The sequence below is a fragment of the Lycorma delicatula genome, chromosome 2 (genome assembly GCF_047948215.1).
Source record: "Lycorma delicatula isolate Av1 chromosome 2, ASM4794821v1, whole genome shotgun sequence".
Classification (NCBI taxonomy): domain Eukaryota; kingdom Metazoa; phylum Arthropoda; class Insecta; order Hemiptera; family Fulgoridae; genus Lycorma; species Lycorma delicatula.
In genome coordinates this window covers 35,837,467-35,864,329 of record NC_134456.1, presented here as the reverse complement: position 1 = coordinate 35,864,329, position 26,863 = coordinate 35,837,467, and the positions used below count along the sequence as shown (strand labels likewise).

Below are 26,863 nucleotides of genomic sequence, written 5' to 3'. Positions count from 1 at the left end.
TAAAGGCAGTTACTTTTATATGGATTTGAATACTAGATAGTGGATAACGGTGTTCCTTGGTGGTTGGGTTTCAATTAACCGCACATTTCAGGAATGGTTGACCTGAGACTGTACAAGACTACACTTCATTTACATTCATACATATCATCCTCTGAACTAACCTAGCTAAACAGAAAAAAGAAAGAATAATAGCCAGGGTTGCTTTCACTTAAGAGTAATAATAGTTATTATTCAACCAGTTCCTGTGACAGTGTGAAGTTGTCAACTGTTTTTTGCATATACTAAATATTACCTATATTGCAATAGTATATTCAGGTATGAGAAAACAATGGGATACCACTTCACTCCCATCTACCTATTAAGCTTAATGTAGAATGTCAGTTTTGCTTGAAAGGAGCTACCTCATTTCTCAGGAATTTTAGTATCCACTGCTTAGTTGGAACACCTGACATCCATAGACAGAAGTAAATTTTCAAAAATTGAAAAGAAAGCAAGAAAGTGTTATAAATTGCAATATCCTAAGAAGCATAAAAATAATTTAAATGTTAAAAAATTAAGTGTAGCCTATTTAACAGAGAAGATTAAATAATTTAAAATTGATTATGCTAAATTAATTTAATAAGAGTTTATTAACCTCTCGCAAAATTATGTCATTTTGATAATTATTTGTTAATTTTTATCATTTCTGGTTTCTAAAGCGATAATAGAACAAAGGTCTAACAGTCAGTGTAATAAATCTTATTTTAATGTGTGAGAAAAAAAAAATGGTAATAATCAAAATAATAATAATAATACAATAGTATACAATAAATGATAACAGACAAATTATAGTTAAATATCCATCACTGTAAGGATTAACTTACACGTTAAAATTTCACATTTTCAATCTGTTACAATTCATTGTACTAAGAACTTTAAATAAATTTGAACAGAGTATGGGCTTAAGTTAAACACTGAACATTTTATAATTGACTCAAATGAGTTTAAGAATTTTCTAGTCAAAATTGTTGTGATAAATAAATATTTTGTTGAAAATTGATTTGCTCCTAAGAAAAAGTTCTATCAACTCCAATGTTGATATAATGCATTTTGTTAGAATGTGTATAAGCACACCATGGTTTTTTCAACTAGTAAGCTTTTGTTACAGGCTAAAGTACATATTTGAATCATTACTTTTTCATCCCTGCTCTATCCATAGATTTTTTTGTAATATAATTTAACAAAGAATTCTAGATACATAGTTTTCTAAGAGTACATTTATTTTTTGTTGGTAATCGGTCTCTCAAGTAGTTTGATGCATTAATACCACATACTTTCAATTCTGTGTTGTTTTTTAACTTCAACATATTTATTACTGTAACCTAATCGCTTCATTTTTTCCAGCCTTCTTTCTTTCATAGTGAAAAAAATTACCTACAAACCTTATTCTTTTTTTTGGTTAGAATTAACAAACTCTTATTTATCTTCTATATGTGTTACAATTTCTTTCAAACTTCATGAATTAATCTTGTGTTCAACATTATTATCTAACAATGTGTATAAAAAGCCTCCTCAATGTGTATCCTTCACTTTCCTAAAACAAATTTCTTAGTTACTCCTAAATCTGTCAGATATTAGAAAATTAATTCTTAAGAAAGATGCCTTTTATTAATGCTAATCTGCTTTTAAAGGTTCTTTGTAGTCTATTTGTTTTATATATAATATAGTCTATTTGTTTCTATATAATGTTTTCCTGTCTCAATGTATAACTAACTAAGAGTATCTACGTTTCTGTCACATTTCATTCAATTTATTACATTCTTATTTATTTTAAAATTAATATTGTTTCCTATCAATGGATCCATATTATTCAGTTTGATACTGATTTTTTGCTCATTAAATGTTTTTGATACCCTTCGTTTTTTGCGTATATTGTAAACAATTAACTTGCATCATTCAAGCTAGTGAGTAATCGTTTATTTAGAGGGTTCTGGACAACCATAGGCATTTAGCAAAATGGCAGACCAAATCTACAGGCATTTCCAAGACAGCCTGTAGGGCTTGCAAAAGCTTGTTGCCTTTATTTACATAAGAGAGCTAGCAAGAGAACATAGCATTTTTAACACCCGTAAATTTTACCATTTTTCATCAGACAAATCTAGCTTGGTTTTTCACATAAGCCTTGTTAAAATTTTTTAATTGGAATTACGTTATATTACAACAGAGTATATGGATACCAGAGCTAGGCCAGCACTAGCAAAAGCCTATCATACAACTAGGTTCACCTTTGTTCCAACAAGACTCATTATATAGTCATCTACTTTCCAGCACCACAGTCAACATATTAGGTTTTAAAAGTTCAAAACACCCTGCAACAACCATGATGTGATTTTTGTGAAGTAACTGTTTTATAATGCAATTGTATATTTATATAACACACTAAATAATGTTATGTCTGTAATCATCATTTCAAATGATTATGGTTGATTTGTGTACAGTGAGAAGAAAAACTGTAATTGGTTAAGGGCTTACAGAATACAATGCTTCATTATTTCAAAAGTAGAGAGCCTCTGAGAGATTGATAGTCATAAATAATTGAAGCACTCATGTGTCCTCAGTGATAAGTTTGAAGAATATAGCTCAAGACTTGAACTTTAGTGATAATTTAGTTGAACATATATCTACAAGCAGTTTTAGGAATGGCAAAAAACTTGAAAATGTTTGCAATGAAATCTATAATCATTGTCTAACTGTAGAAGAAATTTCTAAATTGATCTGTATGTCTTGGAATCCTTCCAGTGAATTTTAACATACGATTTAAACATGTAATGTGTTGCTGCAAAATCTGTGCCTCTGTTGTTCACACATCAGAAAACCAGTCATGAGAGACTTTAGGGATAAACTTCCAAATGATCCACACATCTTTTTTTAAGTTGTGACATGTTATAAGACTTAATACTATGGTTATGACCTGAAACAACAATCAAGCTGATGGAAATCACAGATTAAAAAACTACAGGCAACTTCTATCAAATGTGAAGACAAGTTAATTTGCTTTTTTGATGTGTCAGAAAGTAAATCACCATTTGGATAGAAGGTAAATTGGAAGTTTAGAAAACTGTGTGACCAAGCAACGAAAATGCTAGATAAATGAGGGAGAAGGGTAATTAATTTCTGTACCACAACAAAGCTCCCAATCATACACGGTCAAACACTTTATGGCCACTGTCATTAACCTTCCTACTCACTCAATCTTGTTCCAAGCAACTTTTTCTTGTTTGAGTATTAAAAAATAACTCAAACCAAAGTGCTTTTTTGTGCTGTGATGGATATAAAAATAATTATCATTACATCAAATATGGAATGAAAATTTATGTTTTGGTAACAGTAACTTTCAATTTATTCATAGTTTTAAACAAAAGTAAGTTTTAATAATAATTAAATAAAAATGAAAATTCCAAATTGATACCTCCTAGGAATGACCAAAATGTTGCATTCTCATTGGTTTTATAATTATAAAACAAAAAGATTTTCAAAAGATATATATTTTAACAAAAATATCCATATAAAGTATGTTTAGAAGAAATTTCCAGGGAAAGTTATGATAAAAATTAATTTAAATACAATTCATCATAAAATAAATAAATTTATATTAATGAAAAGATTACTGTTAAAACAAAAATTCCATTGAGATTACAACTTTTAAAACTATTTTTAATTAAGGAAAAAAGTAATGAGTTTTATTATACAAGAAAAACTAACTAGACAAGGGTAACTGAGAAAAGAAAAATACAGAAACGTACTACATAAAGTGATGAGCCCTACAATATGGAAAATAAAACTGAAGACAAGGTAAAGTAGTAGTAGTAATAAAACATATACTGTGTTCAACCTTCCTGTGCTCACTTTGCTGAACATAATTTAAATACAAACAAAAACTAACTATTATTACACATACTAATATAAAATATTATTTTTTTCAATGACCTTCTAATGCAAAGTGTATATTTTAAAGTTAATTCATAAATAAAAGTTACAGATAACTGATAACAAAAGAAAATATAAAATAACAATTCAAGTAGTAAATAAATTAATGTAGATAGTAAAATCATAAGATCTGTTACTTAAAAGTCAGTTATGTGGCACTTGCTTAAGTACCAGTTCCACAGACTACCCTCTTGCTACTCGCCTATTTCAGTGTGACAACATGGCACAAGCCAACCTCACACAAACCAAAATAGCTCTGCAAATGAGCATCCTATTACAGGGGCCTAGCCCTAACTCCTCTACTTAGTATGTAGAATCAAAGAATCACAAATTAACATCGAATCATATTAAATAAATTAAATGTATATCAGTACAAATATTACACGTATAGTGAGATGCAACTTCTAAAAAACTTGTTCCATTTGGTAGAGATAAAGATCTTTGTTTCTGCTTAATTATGCACATTAAGCATTTTTGGTGAAAGATGTGCTGTCTATTTCACCAAACATTCAGCAATGATGCCATGGTTACAGTACAACTGGAAAGTGGCGTTGGAAAAATTAGAAGAGGAACTAATTCTTCCAATGACATTAAGAATATAAGAATAACTTAATAAGGTATTATAACAGTGGAGAAAAAGTTCAGAGTATACATAAACAGAGAAAAAACCAAAGTGATAAGAATTAACAAGAAAGAAAGTTGTATTAATGTATAAATTGAAGGAATAGAAACAGCTAAACTCATTTACGTATTTGGTCAGCTTGTTTGCTCGGAGTAGAACATGACAGAGAAAGTAAACAGTAGGTTAAACAATAACATCAATTCCAGTAAAAATTACAATACATGAAAAAAATAAGAAAAAATAAACAATAATATAAAGCATCAAGTAAGAACAGAAAAGGGGCAGTAAAACACTTATGCTCACTCAAAATCTTTATTGAATATGATCTTTTAAAGATTCAAGTATCAATGTTAATTTATTTTATGTAAACAACATTATAGGTATTTATTTTTAATTTATGAATAAATAAAGGCTATTTATAATTATAATATAAAACACAAAACAAAAGAACGAGAAGATTAAGTCTATTTACATGCTCAGTTAAAAAATAAGTTCAAGATATAACGAGTGAAGCTAAGCTACATCGTAATTGTTATTACAATTAATAATTAATCAATTATATTATTTAACATGAAAAAGCTCATAGATACAAAATTTTCAATTATGGATCGAGCACCTCTAAGTCTAGGCACAGACTAGGATTCTAGTCAGGGCACAGAGTGCCTGGCAATCAATGTTAATGCAAATTTATTTATATAAACATATGTTTGCATACGTATACAATACAAACACACCAAAGCGATTTTACAGTAAATCAGCGAGCAATTCACACTGACCACATAATCTACATTCTAGAATGACATAAATTCTGACAAATTTTCATAAAACATTTCATTACCATCATAACATTTGCAGTTTTATACACATTGGCACAACAATGACATTTCACATTGATGCCACTGTTTTTTTGAGTTGACTCAATATTGACTAAAAAATTCCTTTACTTAAAAGCGTATTACTTATTCAAAAAATTACAGAATATATAATTTTACTGTACATTCATTAATATTTCCATTTTTTTCTCTTTTTTGTAATCATTATTCATTTAACTACATTTTTGTTCACAAACAAAATGAAAAAAAATTATCTAATAAGCAAATACACATTTCTGAACTCTCATCATAAAATATATTTTATTTCAGATTTTACATATCTATTATACATATAATACAAATTTTTATTTATTTATTTTTAATATTTCAAAAGTAAAAAACATGCACTGTTTAAATCCTGTACACAAAATATTTTTCTAAGTGGAATTAATGATATCGATTAATAAATAAGTAATCATACAGATATCACTGTTTCAAAAGTATATTATAATAACATATATATCTGTCCAATATCCCTAAAATAGATCCAAATTCTTTACACTTTATATATGACGATTCGATTCATGGGAACTTCACATTTAATATTTATTAATAACAAACTAGATTACATAAACAAATAAAAAGAAGTAACTACTACATTTATTTTATAATATATTATTAAATTTAAAACCATCAAAAACTGTTTAAAACTGAATTTATAAATATTAAATAAATACACAAAATTGAATAAAAAAATATTAATTAAAAACTACATATGAATATATATTATTCTGTCATGTAAATTTTTTATAAAATATTTCAAACCACAGTCTCTGAAAACAATTCTCATCTAATCTGGAAATTAAATTATTTTTATTATGCTAATAAATTACAAACGATTAAATATTTTTGAAAAATTCTATACAAACAATAAAAAAATATAAATATTTATTTAATAAACAATAATTTTTTTTTACCTGAATTATACAGCACTCAGAAAATTAACAAAATTATACATTATAAATAGTACTATAAAATTAAACTGATTAAATAACTAACAAAATGAATGCAAATAAATTTTTTTTATTGAAATGGAAATTCTTTTTTATACTTTTCAATGAATAATTAGTTTTTAATAGTCAACTGATACTTAATACATTAAAAAACACTTTCATAATAAGGGAGGATAGAAGAATAGTTGCAGATGATAAAAGAAGTCCATACTGATATAAATACATTATCACCTAATTAACATAGTTTAGCTTTCAAGTAACTTATAACCACATATAAATGAATTTTCTGCCTAAAGAAAAACTGTCATTCAAATCAAAACAAAGAGATTTGCTCTTTGGGTATCGAGCAAGAAAACTAATCTTCTCTTTATAAACTGACAGTTATAAACCTGAAACATCACAGAAAATAGACTTGAAAATAAAAAAGATGTAATTTAAGGATAACATTCTGATTAATCCACATGGCAAATAACAAAAAATGCCATTTAAAATTAATGAAAAGAAAGGAAGAAATTCAGTTAATGAATATTAAGTACTCATCATGATTACTGTAGTTAATATTATACAAATAAATGGATAAAAAACCTTACTGATACTAAACAAATATGACTACTGCTAAATAAATATAACAGGACTAGAGGCAAAGATAAGAAACAATATTACTAATATAGTCTACTCCTGAAATTTTTATAACAAAAAAGAACTTCATAGAACAATAAATTTATCTAGGCTCACAGTCCCTCTGTATTTTTAATTCCTCCCTTCAACCTCCTTGATCCTTCTACGAAACATATCATAGAAATTGCATCATCAGCCACCACACCGATTCAATCTGCTGGTTTATAGAAGTATTAGCTAATATAATACTTCAGCCAGTGGAGAGTCTGAAATTGCATTTCCTAACCAAGGATTGCTAACACATGAAGGGTATATGCATAAAATTGGGCCTTCCACTTCTATAATCTAATTTTTGGTAATCTCCAAAAAAATAATAATCTCATATAAGGGCAAGAGATAAAAGTTAGGTTTGGGTAATATTTTACAGAATAACTGTGATAATAAACTTTGGACATGTAAATAAGCTGTATGCAGTTTTGCAACCTGATAATTTCATAATACCAGCAGAAGCATCTCACTAAGTGGCATTCAGGAAAATAACTAAGTGTGATAATTATAAAATTACAACCACCAAAACTACATTTAAAAAGGAGGAAGCACAGATTATCAAGTTAACGCTGAGTGCAGTTTACATAGGATGTGAAATTTCATAGTCAATGAAAATTTCATTAACATTTAATAGGAGTCTAGTCAATGATCACAGTAGCACAAAATTTAAAATTAATCAAACTCAAAGAAAACTACAAATATAGTAGCAATTTAATATGAAGCAACCTAACATTCACTACAGAATAATAGTTCTCAATCCTGGGTAAGTTCAACTAAGCTCAACCTCCTTTTAATCTACTATTATCATCGGCTTATGAAACCTACAAAGTACAATTCTGCAGCATAAAATATGTGTGGAGGACAAAAAAAAAAATTTTTAAGTTGTTGAATGAATGCATGCTGATACAGAGTAGCTGACGATATTCTAGAAATTAAAATATATTAAAAAAACTATTAATGAAAGAAAAAATTGTTTGAAGTGCTAGAAAGAACGACAGAAAATGCAAAGTTGGTGACCAGAAAAGAGTTAAAGTTACAGAGATCTAAACTAAATTTGAGTTATCAGAAACTCATGTGTTTAGTTAGAAGTACACAAGAAAAGGTATAGGCACTGCATGAGAGTCTTGACTCAGGATAGATAACTGTATAATGTTGACAAATAGTAAAAACTGATTTGAAGTTCAATTATGAAATTTCAATATCGGTAAGGTTCCAAATTTTAAAATCTTGTGCCACTGACTACTTAACATGTTACTAGTTTATCACAGAATTACCAAGACTTAAGGAAATTGATATACAAAAAGCTAGTTTAAAAATCAACAGCTTCTATCCTATTTATAGTTTTAAAATTACAATATAATTCTAGTACAGTTAAAAGAAAAAACTACAAAATATAATTCTACAAAAGTGTGTACTTTAAAAACATTCTGGTGAAGTACAAAAATAGTACATAAAGAGCAAACAAATAAAATTGTATAAAATACCCAAGAAAAACAAATTTGACTCTTGTCAATAAACCCCTTTAAGTGACATACTTAAAATACTTAAAAACAAGTTTTCTAAAAATTTTCTTCTAAAAGAGTAAGATATACCTTATTAATCAAAAACATCTAATACCAAATACATGACCTGAATAATATAATACCCCAAAAATTATATCATTTCAATTTTCAGGAAAACTTTTTCTGTTAAAAAAAATTCGTTTAAATTTATAACTGATTTATCTTAGTGTTTAAAAGGAACAATAACTGGCATCAGCCTGGAAAAAATGTATATAATTCTGACACTATTTCCAATAGTTTTTTCCAGTCTTGTAAGAAAGTATTTTTATTTATTTTTTATTTTCTCAATCCTTTAGAAGTTTGAGAATTTAACTTTCATTTAATATATACAAAATAATTTGCAAAACAGTAAATGAATAAAACACCAATCTCAAAATAGTTAAGTAGAAAAATATAAACATCAGTCTGCTAATCGAAGTGTTTCAGTAATGTTTTAAAACATAATTATTAGGAAGTATACTACTAACAAGAGGTAGGGGTGAGAGAAAAAGATCAGTAATTCTAGATACATTTGTCAGAAGATAAAATTCTGTCCTCAAATGACAACATTTTAGAAATTTTAAGTGAGCTTACATCTTATTACAAGAAAATTTGAACAGTTATTAATGTTTAGAAAGCATTACAGACTGTACATAATTAACAATTTTTAAAATTATACAAAGTTTTTTATTACACATTTAGCTTACTTAAAGTAAAAGATCCTTTCAAAAAGAAGAGAAAAAACTGAAAATGCTAATTTATACCACACAAAAAATTGTGACTTAATAGATGGAACAGTCACAAAAGAAAGTAATATTATTGAAAATGTAATAAAACCTAGTACATAGGAGCTATATTATAGGGTGCATTAAAAAGGTGACATATCACGCACGTAAGTTTTATCGCTTGATTATGTGAATAAATTAAACTGCTGAACAACAATCCTAAAATATGACTGTTGTTATCCCCAAAGAAACAAATCTTTATAAATGATTTTACAGCTTTAAAATGTATATAACTAGGAGTCATCAGAGTAGTAATTTTTCTATGTAAATTCAAAATAGTCTTCTAAAGTTTTCTAATTATCAGTGAACAGAAAAATATTTAACAGTACAGTTAAATGCAATATAAAAATACAATTTATTTAGACATGACAATGAGTTAAACACATACATAGTAGATGTGGTGCAAATATAATCTGTAATGCTGTAAGTATTCAACAAAATTAAACTTACCCGACCAGACTTAACTTATAATAAATTAAGAGGTTCTACATCCACTTCTTAGAGAAAATCTGTTTTATTCTTAATTAATATCTGTAATGCTAGAGTGTAATACAACATCATGGACTATTTGAAGAATACAAGCATTTATATGGTGCATTGCTGATGACCACTTTTGATTAATTTACATTACATAAAATGTCAGGTTCATAAATATAAAACTACATCATCAAATGGAAAATATTATCTTTTTTAATTTACGATATATTTGTAATTTAATAGATCATTTTAATATTACATTTAAGTTTGGTTTTGATAGAATTAAATAATAAGCAAAAGAAAACCATTGTGAATTTTTTTTTACAAATTTCCTTCAAATTAAAATTTTAACAGGAATTATTCAGTTATAATTTGGTTCTACAATTTACACCATTTTACAGAGAAAAAAGACAAAACCTACATACAGCTGATATAGTGAGTTTTTGATAAACTTGTGAAATGCCCAGTCTGGACGGATATTTTCAATGAGATTTGTTCCATCTTAAAAGTGTTAAGAGTTCCTTTACCCACCACCTAATAGTGAATCAATATAAAATGAATTTAATGGTCACTGAATTTCTCTGAAAATAAACCAAACCTCTTTTCCTTCCAAGATTAATTTACAAATTCCTTTGCTTTACTCTCAACACAGATCATACATGCTCAGATCTAATTACTGTGTATGAGCATGTCTTGGTTAATCCTCTGCCATATAAATTGGTAAGTAGTAATCTGCAATACAAATACAGTACACACTTCAAGAATTACTTTTATATAATTTTTTTCTGTTACGCTTCACTAATAAAAATATTGAAAAATTAGCATAACATCCATCTAATCGATTACAAATTGATTATAATACATGATACAGATAGAACAAGTAGTCAATAAATTATAAGAAAATTTACTGTAAAAGAATTTCAACTTTAAGGTTGATGGATATTATGTTTGACAATGGTAGAAGAAGGAGGATCAACTACTAAACACTAATCCTCTGATTAGAGATTGCACAATGTTTATTATAATCAAACGTTATACAATGATATTTAAGCACAGTTATCTTTTAAATAAAATAACCAAATCATATTTGAGAATAATTTTTACTGTTAACTTGTGGTTACAATATGGTACATCATTAAATTCAAAATTTTATAATTGCTTTTAAACACATAAATCTAAATCTGATAAATGAAAATATTTTTAAAAATAGTTAAATAATAAAAATGTAATTTATCTGTGATGTAATTAGGTAAATTTTGGAGCAACAACGTATAAATATTTATTTACACTGTAATAAATAAAAATTTATGATTAGATATATGCAATTATAAAAAATGATTTTACATATTGACAAATATAGAACATTCAAATGGAACGACAGTTAATTTTTAATAAAGAAGTATTATCATAAGTTATAAAATCAAATAAATTATCAGCCAATTAAATCAAAGAAAACAAAAAGTACTTCAACAAATGACATCGGACTATACTCAAATAAAGAAAAAGAATAATTACAAAATAAATCTGAAATAATTCCGTACCCTGATCACATGATATAAATATATAATATTTTAATATCAATTAATTTTTTATAAGCAAAAATATTCAACAATACTTTAAAAAAATTATATTTCTTCAGTAATCAGATTTTTTTTTTAATATATAGTTTTTTAAATAGATAAATACACATAGTTACATTACATACGACACAGTATTGATATATTTTTATTCATAATATAAAATACAACAGACTAGCATAAAACTAAATATAAAAAAAATATATAAATTCATGCATACAACACAAAAAAAGAGTACAATGCAATTCAGCGAATCCAATGTATGCTAGTAATAAATGAATAAATAAATGTACGGTATTTAATATAATTCAGTTATCATAAACCTTTAATGATTAACAGCTAAGAAACACTAAATTACCAGAAAATTATTGTCCGGTACAGACCGTACAATAAAAAAATCAATGTTTCTATAATGTATAGATAATATTAATTTTGAGATGCATGCAAACCAACATACTTCTAATAGCTGTAATTTGATTAAACAATGAACAGAAAAATTAAAAAAAAAGTGGCAAGATTGCTTACAACAGATTAATTAAAAGCATACACTGGTTTTAATAAAATTAGATTAAATTCTATTTTAGTATTATATGCTCTTTCGATGAATTCTCTACAAATTTTATTTTAAATAAATTTTAAATTATTATTCTTATTATTATTATGTTTGTTATTATTTAATTATTATTGTTAATATTTAAAACAAATACTGTGAGAGTACAGTGATATTAATAACTCCACCAAATAATTATAATCATTATTTTTTTAATTAATTGATTAATTAATTATTTATTTCATAAATTAAATTATTTGTTCTGGCAATGTTAGGAACGAGTTAGATCGATAAATATCCGCACTAAATAACTAGAGTCATATCTCTTCTATTTGGAAGAGTAACTTTTTTCCCTTGCCAGAGACTATTATGAATTGTAAAGGCATCTATAGTAACTGTTAGATGTTTTGTGTGAACTTGTGAAAAGCACTTTCCACCAGAGTTATACCTGAAAACAAGAACATTTTTTTTTAATTTCAAAAAGATAAACAACATACAATACAGACATACATACATCTTTTTTCAAAGAAGATAAATTGAATGCTATTATTCATTCTACAGCATTTTGTCTTCATTATGAAATTATTTATGAAAAAAATAATTTTAAAATTTAAGTGTGTAAATTAAAATGGGTCTTAAGTATATTTTTGTTAGCTCATGATGATGATGATGACGATCATCATCATTAGAAGGGGACTCATTTCTTATTTCTTATTTCTTCACTATCGCTCCTAGCATACCTCCTTGGCCTCTCTACCACCAGACTCCTCAAAAACTAGAATAATCTATCAAAAAAGAAGACTAAGCAATTTATAATCTAACGTACAATATAAAATATGTTTTATAGCTTGTCCAAGTCTAATTGGCACAGATCTGATGAACAGCATAGTTGTAAATCTTGCTGCCTAACGAGCACTGGTTTATAATAATACTCGATTAAAGATAGTATGTATACAGTATGATTATTGTTTATTCTAATCAATGAACAAATTCACGTCTTATATTTATTAGTTACTTATTTAATCCTCAGTTTATTTGTTATTAAATCAATAATCTATTTCTTTATTAGATACTGAAATAGATATGATATGCAATATTATGCAGACTAATCAGCTGTTACTGATTAGTTTTTAGGCCTAAATGTATTTTTTTATAGTTTTATAATTGTATAAAATATCCAAGCCAAACAGGCACAAGCGTGATGTCTACTGATTATGCTACTCTCTTCGCTCTTTCTTCTGGGAGTGGCAAACAACCATACACTAGCCTAGGCTATGTCATATGTAAGAAAAATTTCTTTATTCAGGTTTGTGTAAATAATAACCAAACGATGCAACATTTTAAACATTCAAATGAAACATTAAATCTCTATTTATACAAACTGTTCCTGATTCATTCAGAGACTAACTTGTTTTTGTAAATGATTCCGTTCTAATTTATACTGTATTTGCAGTTAAAACTTGTCCAGTTAATTGTGTATATCCAAAGAGTATATGGTTATCATCTGATTGTAACATTCTTTGAGTTTCAATTCTTGAAAGTTGTTCATAATTCTTGAAAGTCTTAAATGAAATTTTAAAAGTAATTTATTCACATTAAATTATTAAATTTTTGTCGGCTCTATTCTTATGGTAGTGAATTGATTTTATTATGTCTAATTTATGTGGAAAAGGCATTCACTGTTAAGGGAAAGAAATTATACACGTTTTTAATTACGTGGCAAGAGAGAAGCTGCAGTTGGAATGTTTGTTAGTACTCCAAAGCATTGTTTGTTAGACTCCAAAACAGTTGTAGAACGTGTTGCGTCTGCCACAGGAGTCTAAAAAAGAACAGTTTAATGAATTACTGGTGAAATAGCTTCAGAAAAAAATTAATTTTTCCTCACAAAAAAATTCATCATGCATATGAAAAAATAGGCAAAAACATCAAATTTTTAATTTGAAGCTGTGACTTTCACGTAATCTTACATGTCATCATCAAAACTTGATGTCAAATCCATTCTGAGATACTGTCCTAAAATTATTTTTTACATTTTAGAGCGTTTAATTTAATAGTGGTGTAGTGGTGTCTTACAAATTTTTTACATATTTTTTATTTTCAACTTTTTAGTGCATTCAATATAACAGTGGTTTTTAAAAAAATTTTTCAATATATTTTTTATTTTGTACTTTTTAGTCTTCATAATTTTATACTTTACAGCTGTGCTAGTACACAGGTTTGAGCATACATAGCGAAAGATTGAATTGGTATATGTTTATGGTGGGTGAGTGCAATCAAAACGTAGGGCTAAATGATTTAATTTCCAGATAACAAAGAGCTAGTCGATCAAAAGTGTACCCAATGAGTTAAACAGTTAACGCTTGACCTGCTGATATATATGCCATTTGAATCGTGAAAATCGGACGAGCGGTTGCTGATACATTACGGTGGCACCCTATCACACCCCCTCCTTAATTTCAGAATGGCACCCTGGGGGCACGATAATATTACCATCCGATGGGTACCACTGGGAGTGAATGCAGTAACGTTGAGGAGGATGGAAAAAATTTTCGAAGCACTAGGACCAACTGTTTTCAAGATATTTGTGATTTTCATCTGAAAATTCAGATCCGGTTAAAAAGTACTAAATTTTCCCAAAACTTTGATATATATTTCGCATATATAAAGTGCATACACAAGACCTCCACAAGACACATACTAACACATCGAGATTTTCTGCAGCGATTGTTACATTTCGATACTAAGCTAAGGGGGATCACACATAGATACACATACAAATGCCAATTAGTAGGGTAGGATAAGAATAAAAATAATTTTTAATTTTATCATTTGAATTTGTTTATTGATTGGAATAAACATTAGTATAAAAAATACTAAAAAGATTTATACTGTATTAGTATAAAAAAATTAGTTAAATTAAAAAATTACTATTATTAAGATAAAAAAAATTTATACCGTATGTATACTGTCTTCTATGAGTAGCATATTATAGCTCCACGCTAGCTAGGCAACCATCGCCTAGATCAAATCTGTGCCAATTCGGCTTGGACAAGCAGTAAGAACATTACTACATGCCCAATAGTACTAGTAAACATTGTTGACAGTTTTCTCCATTCAAGGAATATCTACAGAATGTAGCAAAAAAGGTCGCTGGTGCTTTTTATGGAATCCGTAGAGTCATTCATCCCGATGGGGGTTGAATTACTGTACCATGCGTATCCTTTACAAGGGTGTCAGCGAAGCTATTATGCTGTATGCTGCACCTGTCTGGGCTCACCGCATAGCTTTTAGGTATTGCACGGACATTTTGCTGCGGGCCCAGCGAATCCTCTTGCTGGCTGTTATTTGCAGTTATAGAACAGTCTCGCCTTGCGGGAGACAGTCTGTGTTATAGCCGGAGTCAAACCCTTAGCTAATGAACATAGAGAGTGCTACATTTCCAAGGTAAATAACCTGTTGATGTCAGAACGAAAGCAGGAGATTGGAGACTGGGGCCTTGCATCTTGGCAGGTCAAGTGGAATGAATCTCCCACAGTTTGCTACACACATGGTATATTTTCTATAGAGTCTGATTTAGGTGTGATTGGATGGGTCTCTACCAATCGGTATATCACACAGTTTCTCTCTGGACATGGTGCCTTTCGGGCAAGTTTGGCTAGGTTTCATTTGGTGGATTCGTGTCAATGCTCAGATTGCAGGAGTGATGATACATTGGACCATGTCTTCTATGTATGTCCCCGATACAAGGTCGAACGTTCACAAGCTGTTAGGGAACTTGAGAGAATACATTCCTTTCTGGATCTCTGTATTAACTGGATGATCCGCGAGGAGTGGTCTATAGTGGCTAGTTTTCTTTGAGCCCTTGTGGTGTGTAGGTCTGCAGAAGGAGTTTAATCGAAGTACTTGATCATGGTAGGATCTCAGGTGGCTAGGGTTCTGGCTTAGGTATTGGATTGGTTGCAGGCAGGCATATTGGCATCGTGCCATGGTTATATTGGTACTGTTTGCGATTCGATTTGGGGCTCCTACTGGCGGGGTGGCTGCGTCGCCGGGGTATGTTAACCCATGCTATCACGGGTGTGGCTTCCCTCTGTCGGTGACTGTCCTGATGATGACTTGGTAATGCCACACAAGACACCATGATGGGACCAAGGACCAAGTGGAAGTGTAGGGTTTGTCCCCGGCTCCTGCGCAGACTGAAATGAGTTTGTGTTCCCCTTGTTATGTGACCTAAATTGGTCGATTTATTTGGGTGTAGGTCTGAATTTCTATGTTGCATAAGACTTAATTTTGATTGGCATGAATGTAGCACTGATAAACTCGTTCATTTTCTGAGGCATTCACAGTCACGAATGGTGTTGTCAAATCTGTAATAGGCACAGGGTTCATGCTTCTGCGGTTTCGGTCAGTTAGTTTGAGGGAATCATGTTAGGTTGGATGTTACAATGTCTCTTTGAGGCCTACATGAAGGTGAAATTTGATATGTATTTTGTTGATGCAAATGTCTGCGGAGGCATTTACATCACTGGCATCCCAACCGAGCCCTGGCTGATGACTGTGAGATGTAATCAGTTAGAGGGTCTAAAGATGAAAGCCCCTCAGGGCTTGGAACAGAGGGGGTGGTGTGATGACCAGTAACGTCACAAGGTGGTGTCTTACCTCTACGGGGCTGGGATGTCAGTTTTCTCCATATGTATTTTCACTAAAAAATTTAAATGTTTTTAATAACCTTCACCTTTAAATATAATAGGTTATTTTAAGAAAACTCCTCTACTCAATTCTTTCACTGAAAACAAAAGTTTCTCTACAACACTTCCTTTATACTCTAAAACACTTCCTTCACTGAACATAAAGGTTATAAATTTAAGCTACAGTATATAAATATGTATATATTAATTATGACTGGTTGGATTAAATTTTATTTTTCAGATTAACACAGATAGATGGTTGACAAGGATGATCTGGGAGTAAGATTTGGTCTGGGAATTACAACAATCAGTAACCAACATCTGAAGAGTTTATCAGTAAATAATATTCCAGCATTTTTAATAATAATTAATTGAGAAACATCAAATTAAGCTAAAAACTTGTTTCATAATGAGTCCCAAGTGTTGCTGGATACTAAACTTAAGAAATGTTATATACAAAAATTTCAGTAAACCCATATTTTGAAAACATTTTTGTTCATCCAATGTATAGCCTTACATAAAACACAGCAATACATAAAAAATTAAACAAAAAATATATAAACAAATATAAAAGATTACGTTACAACATGGTTTTTCTTAACTATTTACATAATAATATTAAAAAATTTATGATACATAGAATAATACTTACTTAAAAAATTTATCAAACATTCTATCAGAGACTAGTTTTGGACCAGTACCATAAAGCTTAGCAACCTCTTCAGTCTCAGGACAATAGGAATAGAGAGCACGAAACTGGCAGCCAGCATCCCGAAACAAAACCAAAAAATGTTTTGCTTCAGAGCGATTGATTTCTTCCAATACTCTGCGTTTAGCTTCACGATTAACGGCACCAGGAAACACACAATATTCTACTGCATTCAATATAATACCCTGAAAAAAAAAATTTATGTGTAACAGTAATTGATTAATAAAATAAATCATTACTAAAGTAAACTCTTAATCATAGTTTATTTGTTTAAAGAGAACAGAAAATAAATTAAAATATGAATGTATCAAGTAAACAAAACTGAAAACTTGGACTAGCAGAAAAAAGTTCTTTTACCTAACAAGAGAGGAGGATTGTGCGTATGCAGAGTTAAATATGTACATATAATTGTAACAGTGAACTCCAAAAATTAAAAATCTTTTTTAAGAATAGGATAAAAAGAATATAATGCCTCTACAACAACACCTAGAATTAATGGTAAAACGGCAAAAGCTGAAGTCATGATCAATAAACAAGTAAACACAATGAATACACACTAAGTGTACAACACTGGCTACAAACATTCATAAAATCTGATGGAGTTTTAGCAAATAATATCTATATCAATTGCTGCCACTTAAAAAGCATAATTTAAATTTAAAAAAACTCTCATAAACGTCCTTTAGAAACATACATAAGAAAAATTAATTTAGATAAAATATTTTTCTTGTTTCAGTAATCTCACATATTTTTGCATTCTTTATTTCTGCTCTTATATGAAACAATATATGTTTAAAAAAATATACACATACAAACACACACACACACAAGGTCTGTAAATAAAGTAATGAGGCTAGCTTTTTTGACAGCCAAAGTGGCAACACTGTAAAGTTACTAGTAAACATATGCTTATATGAACAGCTGATTTATATTAGGTATTAATATTTTTAGTCTATTGTTGCCACGTGAGTTGTAAACAAACTTTTTGTGAAATGAGTTTTTATTGTGTGTTACAATAATTACTAATTATGAGCAATGTTTTGCAATCAATTTTTGTGTTAAACTTGGTGAAAATGCTACCGAAACTTTTTCAAAATTGAAAAGGGAGTATGAAGATGACACTCTGTCATGAACCCAAGTTTAAAGCATTTTCAGATGGCTGGAAATCAGTAGTGGACGATCCATACTTTGGAAGACCATTAATGTCAAAAAGTGATGACAATGTTTAGCTAATCAGAAACTAGATACAGTACGACCGTCAATTAACTATCAGAATGATTGCAGAACAATTAAATTAAATGTGAACCATACCATAGTCTATCAAATTTTGACAAACAAACTGACATGAAAAAAGTTTGTGCAAAATTGGTCCCAAATAATCTCACTGTTGAACAGAAAAAAAAAGGGTGGAAGTGTGCTGCGATCTTCTAGGATGAATTGAAACTGATTCTGGTTTTCTAAAATATGTTATTACTGGTGATGAATCTTGGATATTTGTATATGACCCAGAAACAAAATGTCAACGAAAGGAATGGCACACCACATCCCAAAAAAGCAAAAATCAGCAAATCAACAATCAATCAAAGCCATGCTAATTTGTTTCTTTGATAGTGATGGAATTGTCCATAACGAGTTTTTGCCTATACGACAGATTGTAAATCAATATGTTTACTGAGAAATTCTTGAAATAATGCGGAAAAGAGTTGCTCTCGTGAGACCAGCCATCAAAGATGACTGGATGCTGCAGCATGACAATTCACCTTGTTACACTGCACTCTCAATTAATGAATTTTTTACAAAGAAAAACATTTTTATAGTTCCTCAACCACCTTATTCACCTGACTTGAGTCCCTGCAACTTTTTCCTGTTCCTGACTTAAAAAAACACCTCAAATGACACCATTTTGGAACAGCAGAAAACATTAAAAAAAAGTGTAACTGACCGACCATCTGAAGGATATTCCGGTTTCTGAGTTTCAATACTGCTATGAAGAGCGGGAAAACCATTTATAGTGTGGCTTCCCAAGGGAATTTTGAAGGTGATAAGAGTCCATGTATAATTGGATTGTAAATAAAAAGTTTTTCTGAACCAGTCTTATTACTTTACTTACAGACACCCCACATGTGTATATATATATATATATATATATATATATATATATATATATATATATAACTATTGTGGAATATAGGAATGGGAATGATTTATTTATACAATAGTTATGGGGAACAGTGTTATCAATAAGTGCGGATGGATGATTGCAATGGTGTATGAAGTTGATGGATGACAAATCAGTGGCCTGAGAGTTGCAGACAACATTACACTGTATGTACCAAATGAAGGTATTCCTAAAAAGAGTTAAAAACAAGGTGGAAATGTGTTTTGATGGTCAACATAGATATAATGAAGATCATGGTAAATGATCGAGCTGGGTCACTTCCACAAACAAACTTCTTATCTGAATATGAGTGTGTATCTTGGGCTCTATCACTGAAACAGATGTTGAATCAACTAAAGAAATATGAAGAATTGTACTAGCTAGAGATGGTGCATCAAAGCTATTTGCAATCTGGAAAAATTGTGTTATAACCAAGATTATGCTTCAGGTATAACCAATCTCTATGTTCAAAAAAGGCAATTCTCCATATGCTACCAGCAAATACTACAATTCTTTTGATACACAGTATGTTGGCAGGAAAACAACCTAGAGAAAATTATTCTTCAGGGAAAAATGAAGGACAAAGATCTAATGGAAAATTCCCAATGCAGTGGACAAATCAGATGAAAAGAAAACAAAAGGAACACTAAGTCAACTAATGTGAGAAACAGAAGATTAGGTTTATTGAAGACAAACATACAAAACATTACCAACTAGTCACCAACTTTTAACACTGAGAGAAGAATCCAATGAAGATGATATAAATATTTCACACATATGCACATGCATGTACACACACACATGCACATGTGTGTATGTATGTATATATTTATATATGTGTGTGTAAGTGTGTATGTGTGTGTGTGTGTGTGTGTGTGTACACGCGTATGCGTGCACATCCCTAAAAATAATTTGGAAGTATCAGAAACTCAACTCAAACATTAAGTGGAAATAGAGGAGAGAATTAAGGCAGACATGGTGCAGAAAATTTGTCTCAGATTTTACATTTCATGAACGTAAAAAGATTAATTATGTAAACCACCAAAACAATAAAATAATGACAGATAATGCTTTCATTGTTGCTCTCAATCTTGACAATCCATTTTTTATTTTTTCAATACATTACAACAACCTACTAAAGATAGTCTACTTCCAGCCTTGGGGATGGCTGCAGTTTTATTTTTTATTAGATTTCAATTGAATTATCCTAATGTATTTATATTTTTAAATTAAACTGACAATCCTGCACTAACAATGAAAACACAATCTGAGAGCTCATCATCATTTTCTGCCAATACATATCCATTATTCAGTGAAACATATAATTACTTTACCTTGTTAGATTTTGTAGCAGGTTGTTTATAGAGTCGAGGACCACTGTACTCGCTTCCTCCGCTCTCTGATGCCGTGTCATCATACCGCCTACGATGAGCTGGTAATGATCCTGGACCGCTAGGTGAAGGTGGATGTTGACCAGGGGAAGGTGCACGACGAGGTGGAGTGGCACGACCCAATCCAGAATCTGTATCACCGTATCGATACAGCAAACTATCTTGGTCTACACTGGATCCTGATATAACAAAAGCCGCATTATAACAAATAATGATGATATAGTTAATAGAACTCTTTTAATGTGTTAATTAAATGTGTAGTATTGTTCACGTATATAAATGAATGAAAAAATATATATATATATATATATATATATATATATGTATACAGTGTATATATTTTACAGTGAAACTTCTACAAAACGGAATCTCCAAACAATGGAAACCTCTTCAAAATATACGGTTTGCTCCAGATATATTTTTATAGAAATTAATCTCTTGAAGACTGATAACTTCATAATACAGAAATGGAAAGGAAATCAAAAAAATATATTGTACATTCCCACAATTTGCAAATTATAAATCCAACAGAGATGATTATTATTACAATAATACAGTATTATAACTGTTGTTTATCTAATTAAATGCCATCACATTCTTGGCTCCAGACTTCAGGTATATAAGCCAACGATCATTAATAAAATTTGATAGCAGGTGGCAGCTTATGTAAACAATCCATATACAGTTCTGAGAATAATTTTATTCAGTGCCATGAACACCGTGGTACGCAGGAGTATAGTTTTAATTTTGTCGTATAAGTAAATTGTTATAGTTTCCCATTCTATTTGTTATATGTTGAGGATTAAAATACAGTACATATGTGCTTTTATTTTTAGTTTAATCTAACACTTTAAAAACTGTAACTTTTAGTTTTAATTATGTGCAATTTTCTTCTTTTAAAATTTTGCTCATAATTATACTGAGAAAAAATACTGTATGTTTAAAGGACAAAATAGAAGTTATTAACTTAATTTCTAAAACAAACATTAAAGAACATAGTGAAAAGTTTTATTGAAGAAAAACACAAATTTACAGTAAAGATAAAATCAAGGAAGAATGGTTGAAGAGTGAAAGGAATCCTAGTTGTAGATGGCAGACTAAAAGTAAAAATGAAGAAATAATTCCATTTTACTTAAATGGTTTACACATGCAACATCAAAAAATCTTCCTATTTCAGGGCCTATCCTGAAAAACCAGGTGAAAGAAATTGCAACTAAGTTAGGATATACATTTAGCACTTTTAATGGATGGCTAGAAAAATTTTGTGTGAGGCATTCTATTTCTTATAATCAAATTTTAGGGAGGCTAAAGATGTAGACACAAGAAATAGTTATCAACGGAAAAATAAAATTAAAGAAATAACTGCAGGCTACAAACAAAAAAAATATCGGTAATTGAGATGAAACCGGTTTATTTTTTCTAGCTTTACTGAACAAAACACTGTGTTTCAAAAATGAAAAGTGCATTGGAGGCAAACAATCCAAAGAAAGACTGTTATGGTGTGCGGTCTTGCAGATGGCATGTTGCTTAAACCATTGGTGATAGGTAACTCTTAAAAGCCTTGGTGTTTCAAAAATGTCATTCAGTTACCACTAGAATGGTAAGCAAATAAAGTCTTAGATGACATCTAACATAATGGAAAAATGGCTGTATAATTTAAATGAAAAAAATGGTTATTGAAAATAGAAATATTCTACTGTTTTTAGACAATGCATCGTGTCACCCTCATGGAAGTTACTCTAACATAAAACTTGTATTCTTTTTTGCTACAAACACAACTAGTGTAACTCAACCAATGGATCAGGGGGTTAATTAAATCATAAAAATTCATTATTGGAAACACATTCTGCAGTTGCTAGTCGCCAATATGGATTCATGTTCATCTGTTCAAGAACTGATACATAACTGTTCTGGATGCACTAAGATTGCTCTCTTCATTTTACAAATAAATTACAAATAACTATGTTAAAAATGCTTTTAAAGAAGCTGGTTTCTACACAGAAACCGATAATGATTATGTTCCTGCTACATGTACTTTGCACAATACTATAATATTGAGTGATGTGAATTTCTGTTGCAACCGAAGAAAGATTTCAGGGTATAGATGAAATTATTTTCTCTGAAACTAGCAAGAATAACAAAAGTTCAAAAGAAGAAGAAGGACACAGAAAACAAAATTAACAGTTTCAGAGAAGCATTGGGTATGGTTGCATAGCTGGAAGAATTTGAGATTTGTATAAACTGCAGAGATTTGCAACAGAATATGTTAACTGCTAGAAATATTGAAAACAAAACTTCCAAGAATAAATTATTGAAACAGAAAACTGTAGTTGACTATTTTAGAAAATGATTCTATTTAAAAATTAGTGTTGGATCATGTTGTGTTTTAGGCTAAGTGAATTTTTTCTATTTACTTGTTTTACTGAAGTGTATACTTGAAGTGAAATGTATAAATTATTGAAAATGAAAGTTCCAAGGGTAAGTTATTGAAACAAAACTGTACTTGGTTATTTTAGAAAATAATTTTATTTTTATGTTAAGTCTTCTAATTAAACATAACCTAAATGAAAAATTACTAACTTGTAAAAATAATAAACACTATCTTTTAGTGTAACTGAACAATTTTTGAAAATCAGCATATTCCCTATATGCAGTATAATCTCCGAATTATTCCAAATGTTTATCCTTGTCTAACTTCATTTTACATTTGTATAATTCATAGCACAGGACCTCACGATAAATTAGCTTGATTTTTTAAAACTGCAAGATGGAAACCCTTTTCAAAACGGAATTCTTACTCGGTCTCATCAGATTCCATTTTGGGGAGGTTTTACTGTGTATATATACATATACATGAATTGTCATTCATGTATTAAAGGCCACAAAATACAAAAATCATATATTATGTAATCAATAGATTAATAAAAATATTTTTATTTATAAATCCATAAATATATTAAAATGAGAACCAGTAATACCATTACCATTTCTTTATAGGTACTTCCTAATAGCTACTTCCGATAGCTGAAATCTTTCCATAAAAACAACCATTGTACATGTCAAACGCCAAATTTCAGTTTTAAAACAACCTCCTACATAGGTACTTAACCATTACCAAAAAAAAAATTAAACTGATAACACTTATACTCCTGACCAAAAATGGAAAAAATATAGTTGTAATTTAGTTTTAACCAATTCTCCTAAAATTTTAACTTTTTGAAATAATCATTGGTTTCTGACTATTTTGCAATTGTCTTTTTTCAAAAAAAAATTAAATAGCTGTAGGTATAATAACTAAAGTTTATAATGCTAGTTTTATTAAGATTCATAAACAGTAATATGTTTGGATTAGATAATTACATTTTAATACTTTATATTTAAATACTTTTATTTATTGTTTTCTTATCTTAACTTATCTGAGGAATAAGTCAATACAATTCGAAGAGCAGTCAATTTTAATAATAAAAAATCCTTAAATTTGTAACAAGTTACCATTTTTTTGCTCTTTTTATTTCAACAATCATTGCTGCCTGAAGCACATAATTAAAAACCAGGGAAAAGTTTCCTGTTTTATGTTGAACAATTTGATATTATATGAAGAAAGCAACACTTATTTCTGCATTACATGGTGTTGAAGATTCTATGATGAATCACATCTTAACAGTGTGCAAACAGATAAAGTAAAGTGTATATATAATTAATAATTTTTAAATCTCTGTACAAAATTATTAGCAAAAAATCATTTAAAATTAAAAAAGCAGTATATTACACATTTGTCAATAAATTACCTTAATAGATTTTACGTGAAATTAAACTGTAATTTCTTTCATTAAATTATATTTTATGTAACGAGTTATCATTGTTAATGCTGCAATTATTATAGCATACAAAAAAAGTTCTTGATTTCAAATATAATCAATTAACATAGGTGAAAAAAAATCTCAATACATAACATCATAAAAATGGAAAAGCAATTTTTATTTTTAAATCACAAATAAAATATTAATTTTAATATTCTTAACTGAAATAAGCACAAAACTACCAAGCTACCAATAGTACACAAAGCCTTAATTAGTCAAAAGTAATAGTAATATAATCTAGTTTATCTTTTGAGATAAAATTTATAAACAAATATGAATGTTGAACTAAAGAAAAAAAAAACAGTTAGTTAAGAACAAGAGTTATTTATGCTATAAAAATAAGTGAAATTTACTTCATCCAAAAATTTTAGTTTATTTTAACTCTAACATAATGAAAATGTAGAAATACAAAATGTCATAATGATTAATAAATAATTGAATGTACTACACAATATGAACAATTTAATGTAAACAAAGGCATAAAACTAGTGGAAAAAATGTGTTTTTAGGCTTCTAATTAAAATTAAAAAAAAAAAAACAACATGCTGTTTTTGATATATTTAATAAATTCACAATTTAATAACAAAAGCGTAATTAAAAAAATGCTATTAACTGATAGATAAATTGATTAAAAATTAGTTAATAAGGTAATAAACAAATTATGCATTAAGTGATCATTGAAAAATGAATTTTAATCTAAAATCGTGATTCTGATCTAAATGTTCACATTCAGATGTGGTAAGCAAAAAAATTGTGATTAGAGAGTTATAAAAATTAATAATTTAAACTAGCAAGATAGTAAAATGATGACCAATTACTTTTTTATTTGACAACTAATTGAAATAATATGACAGCGATCTGAAAAAATTGGATCTGAGTTATGCATCCTTTACAATTTGATGGTATAATGATATCTCTAACATTACAGGAAGAAGCATCCAGGAATTAAAGGTTGTGAAATCCAATGGATCTGCACCAACACTTTATAACATATGAATGCAGTTCAATGCATGCGGTCAGTAACTATTACTTCTTGACAAAAGCAGTCGATATAACTTAAAAAAAATGATATTAAACTTCACAACTTGAAGCAGTCATAAATAACTAAGATGAACTACATATTTAATTAAAATAATTATTGACTTCAAATAATGAAAATGCCACCTTCCAGTTAGTTATTTATAAATGAATATTATTGATATTATAAACAGTCATTCAACTATTCAAAATGTTGGAAAGAATAATTTAAAATAAATAAATAAGTTAAATTTATTTTCATTGATTACTAAACTTAATAAGTTTAGACAAATTATAAAACAAGAAATGCTGTAACTAAACAGCAAAGTTCTTATATGAAATTAACTGTTAACCACAATCTCTCTTGGAAGAACCATGTAGTAGACAAAACTTTCATTAAAATAAGCTCTAAGATTAATAATCTATATGTGGTAATGATAAATTAACGATTGCAATAAATGACATGCATCATGGTTTACTATTTCCCACATATAATAAGAATCAGACTATCATGAGAATTATCATCTAAATATAATTTAATAAGTTTTCTGGTTGTAGAAGAAAGCCTGCTAAAACGGCAGTGATAAGGAAATATGACATTTATAGACAATCTTTTAAAGATCCACAACTAATGATAGGTCTTTTACTACTTACTTATTGTCATAATCATATTACTGAACAAAATTTTACAGATAAATTTGTGAGTCTATAGAAAAAATATGAATATATTTTTGTTATCGAATAATAAAAATTCCATACTATGGTATGAATATATACCATCAGAAGCAATAACATTTTGACAGTAAGCAACAATGCAAGGTCAAGATTCATTGATAATTTTTGGGGATTAGCTTAAGATTCAAAACCTGTTGTAGCACAAAACTTTATAAAAACATATTAATTTTGATATTAACTGAAAAATGCTTACCCTATAATAAAAATTTGTTTTCATTGCAATAACAGAAAGCTATATGGTTAAAGGTTTTAATAATTTATGACACCCTACATTTTGTTTTTTGACAACCACCCTT

At 28.9% G+C, this 26,863-nt stretch overlaps 1 protein-coding gene across 7 annotated transcripts in view; it reads right to left on the bottom strand.

Annotated features, from left to right (window-relative positions):
- Window positions 1-3,506: 3,506 nt before the first annotated feature.
- The window catches only part of Patronin (calmodulin-regulated spectrin-associated protein patronin), a 444,149-nt gene continuing 420,792 nt past the window's right edge, over window positions 3,507-26,863 (bottom strand). For all 7 annotated transcript variants that reach the window (XM_075358663.1, XM_075358666.1, XM_075358669.1 and 4 more), the window contains 3 exons: window positions 20,899-21,134; window positions 17,350-17,591; window positions 3,507-12,457 (listed from right to left, as the gene is read on the bottom strand). In XM_075358663.1, coding sequence (XP_075214778.1) covers window positions 12,313-12,457; window positions 17,350-17,591; window positions 20,899-21,134 — 623 coding nt within the window. In that variant the 3' untranslated portion in view covers window positions 3,507-12,312. The remainder of the gene's footprint in view (window positions 12,458-17,349; window positions 17,592-20,898; window positions 21,135-26,863) is intronic.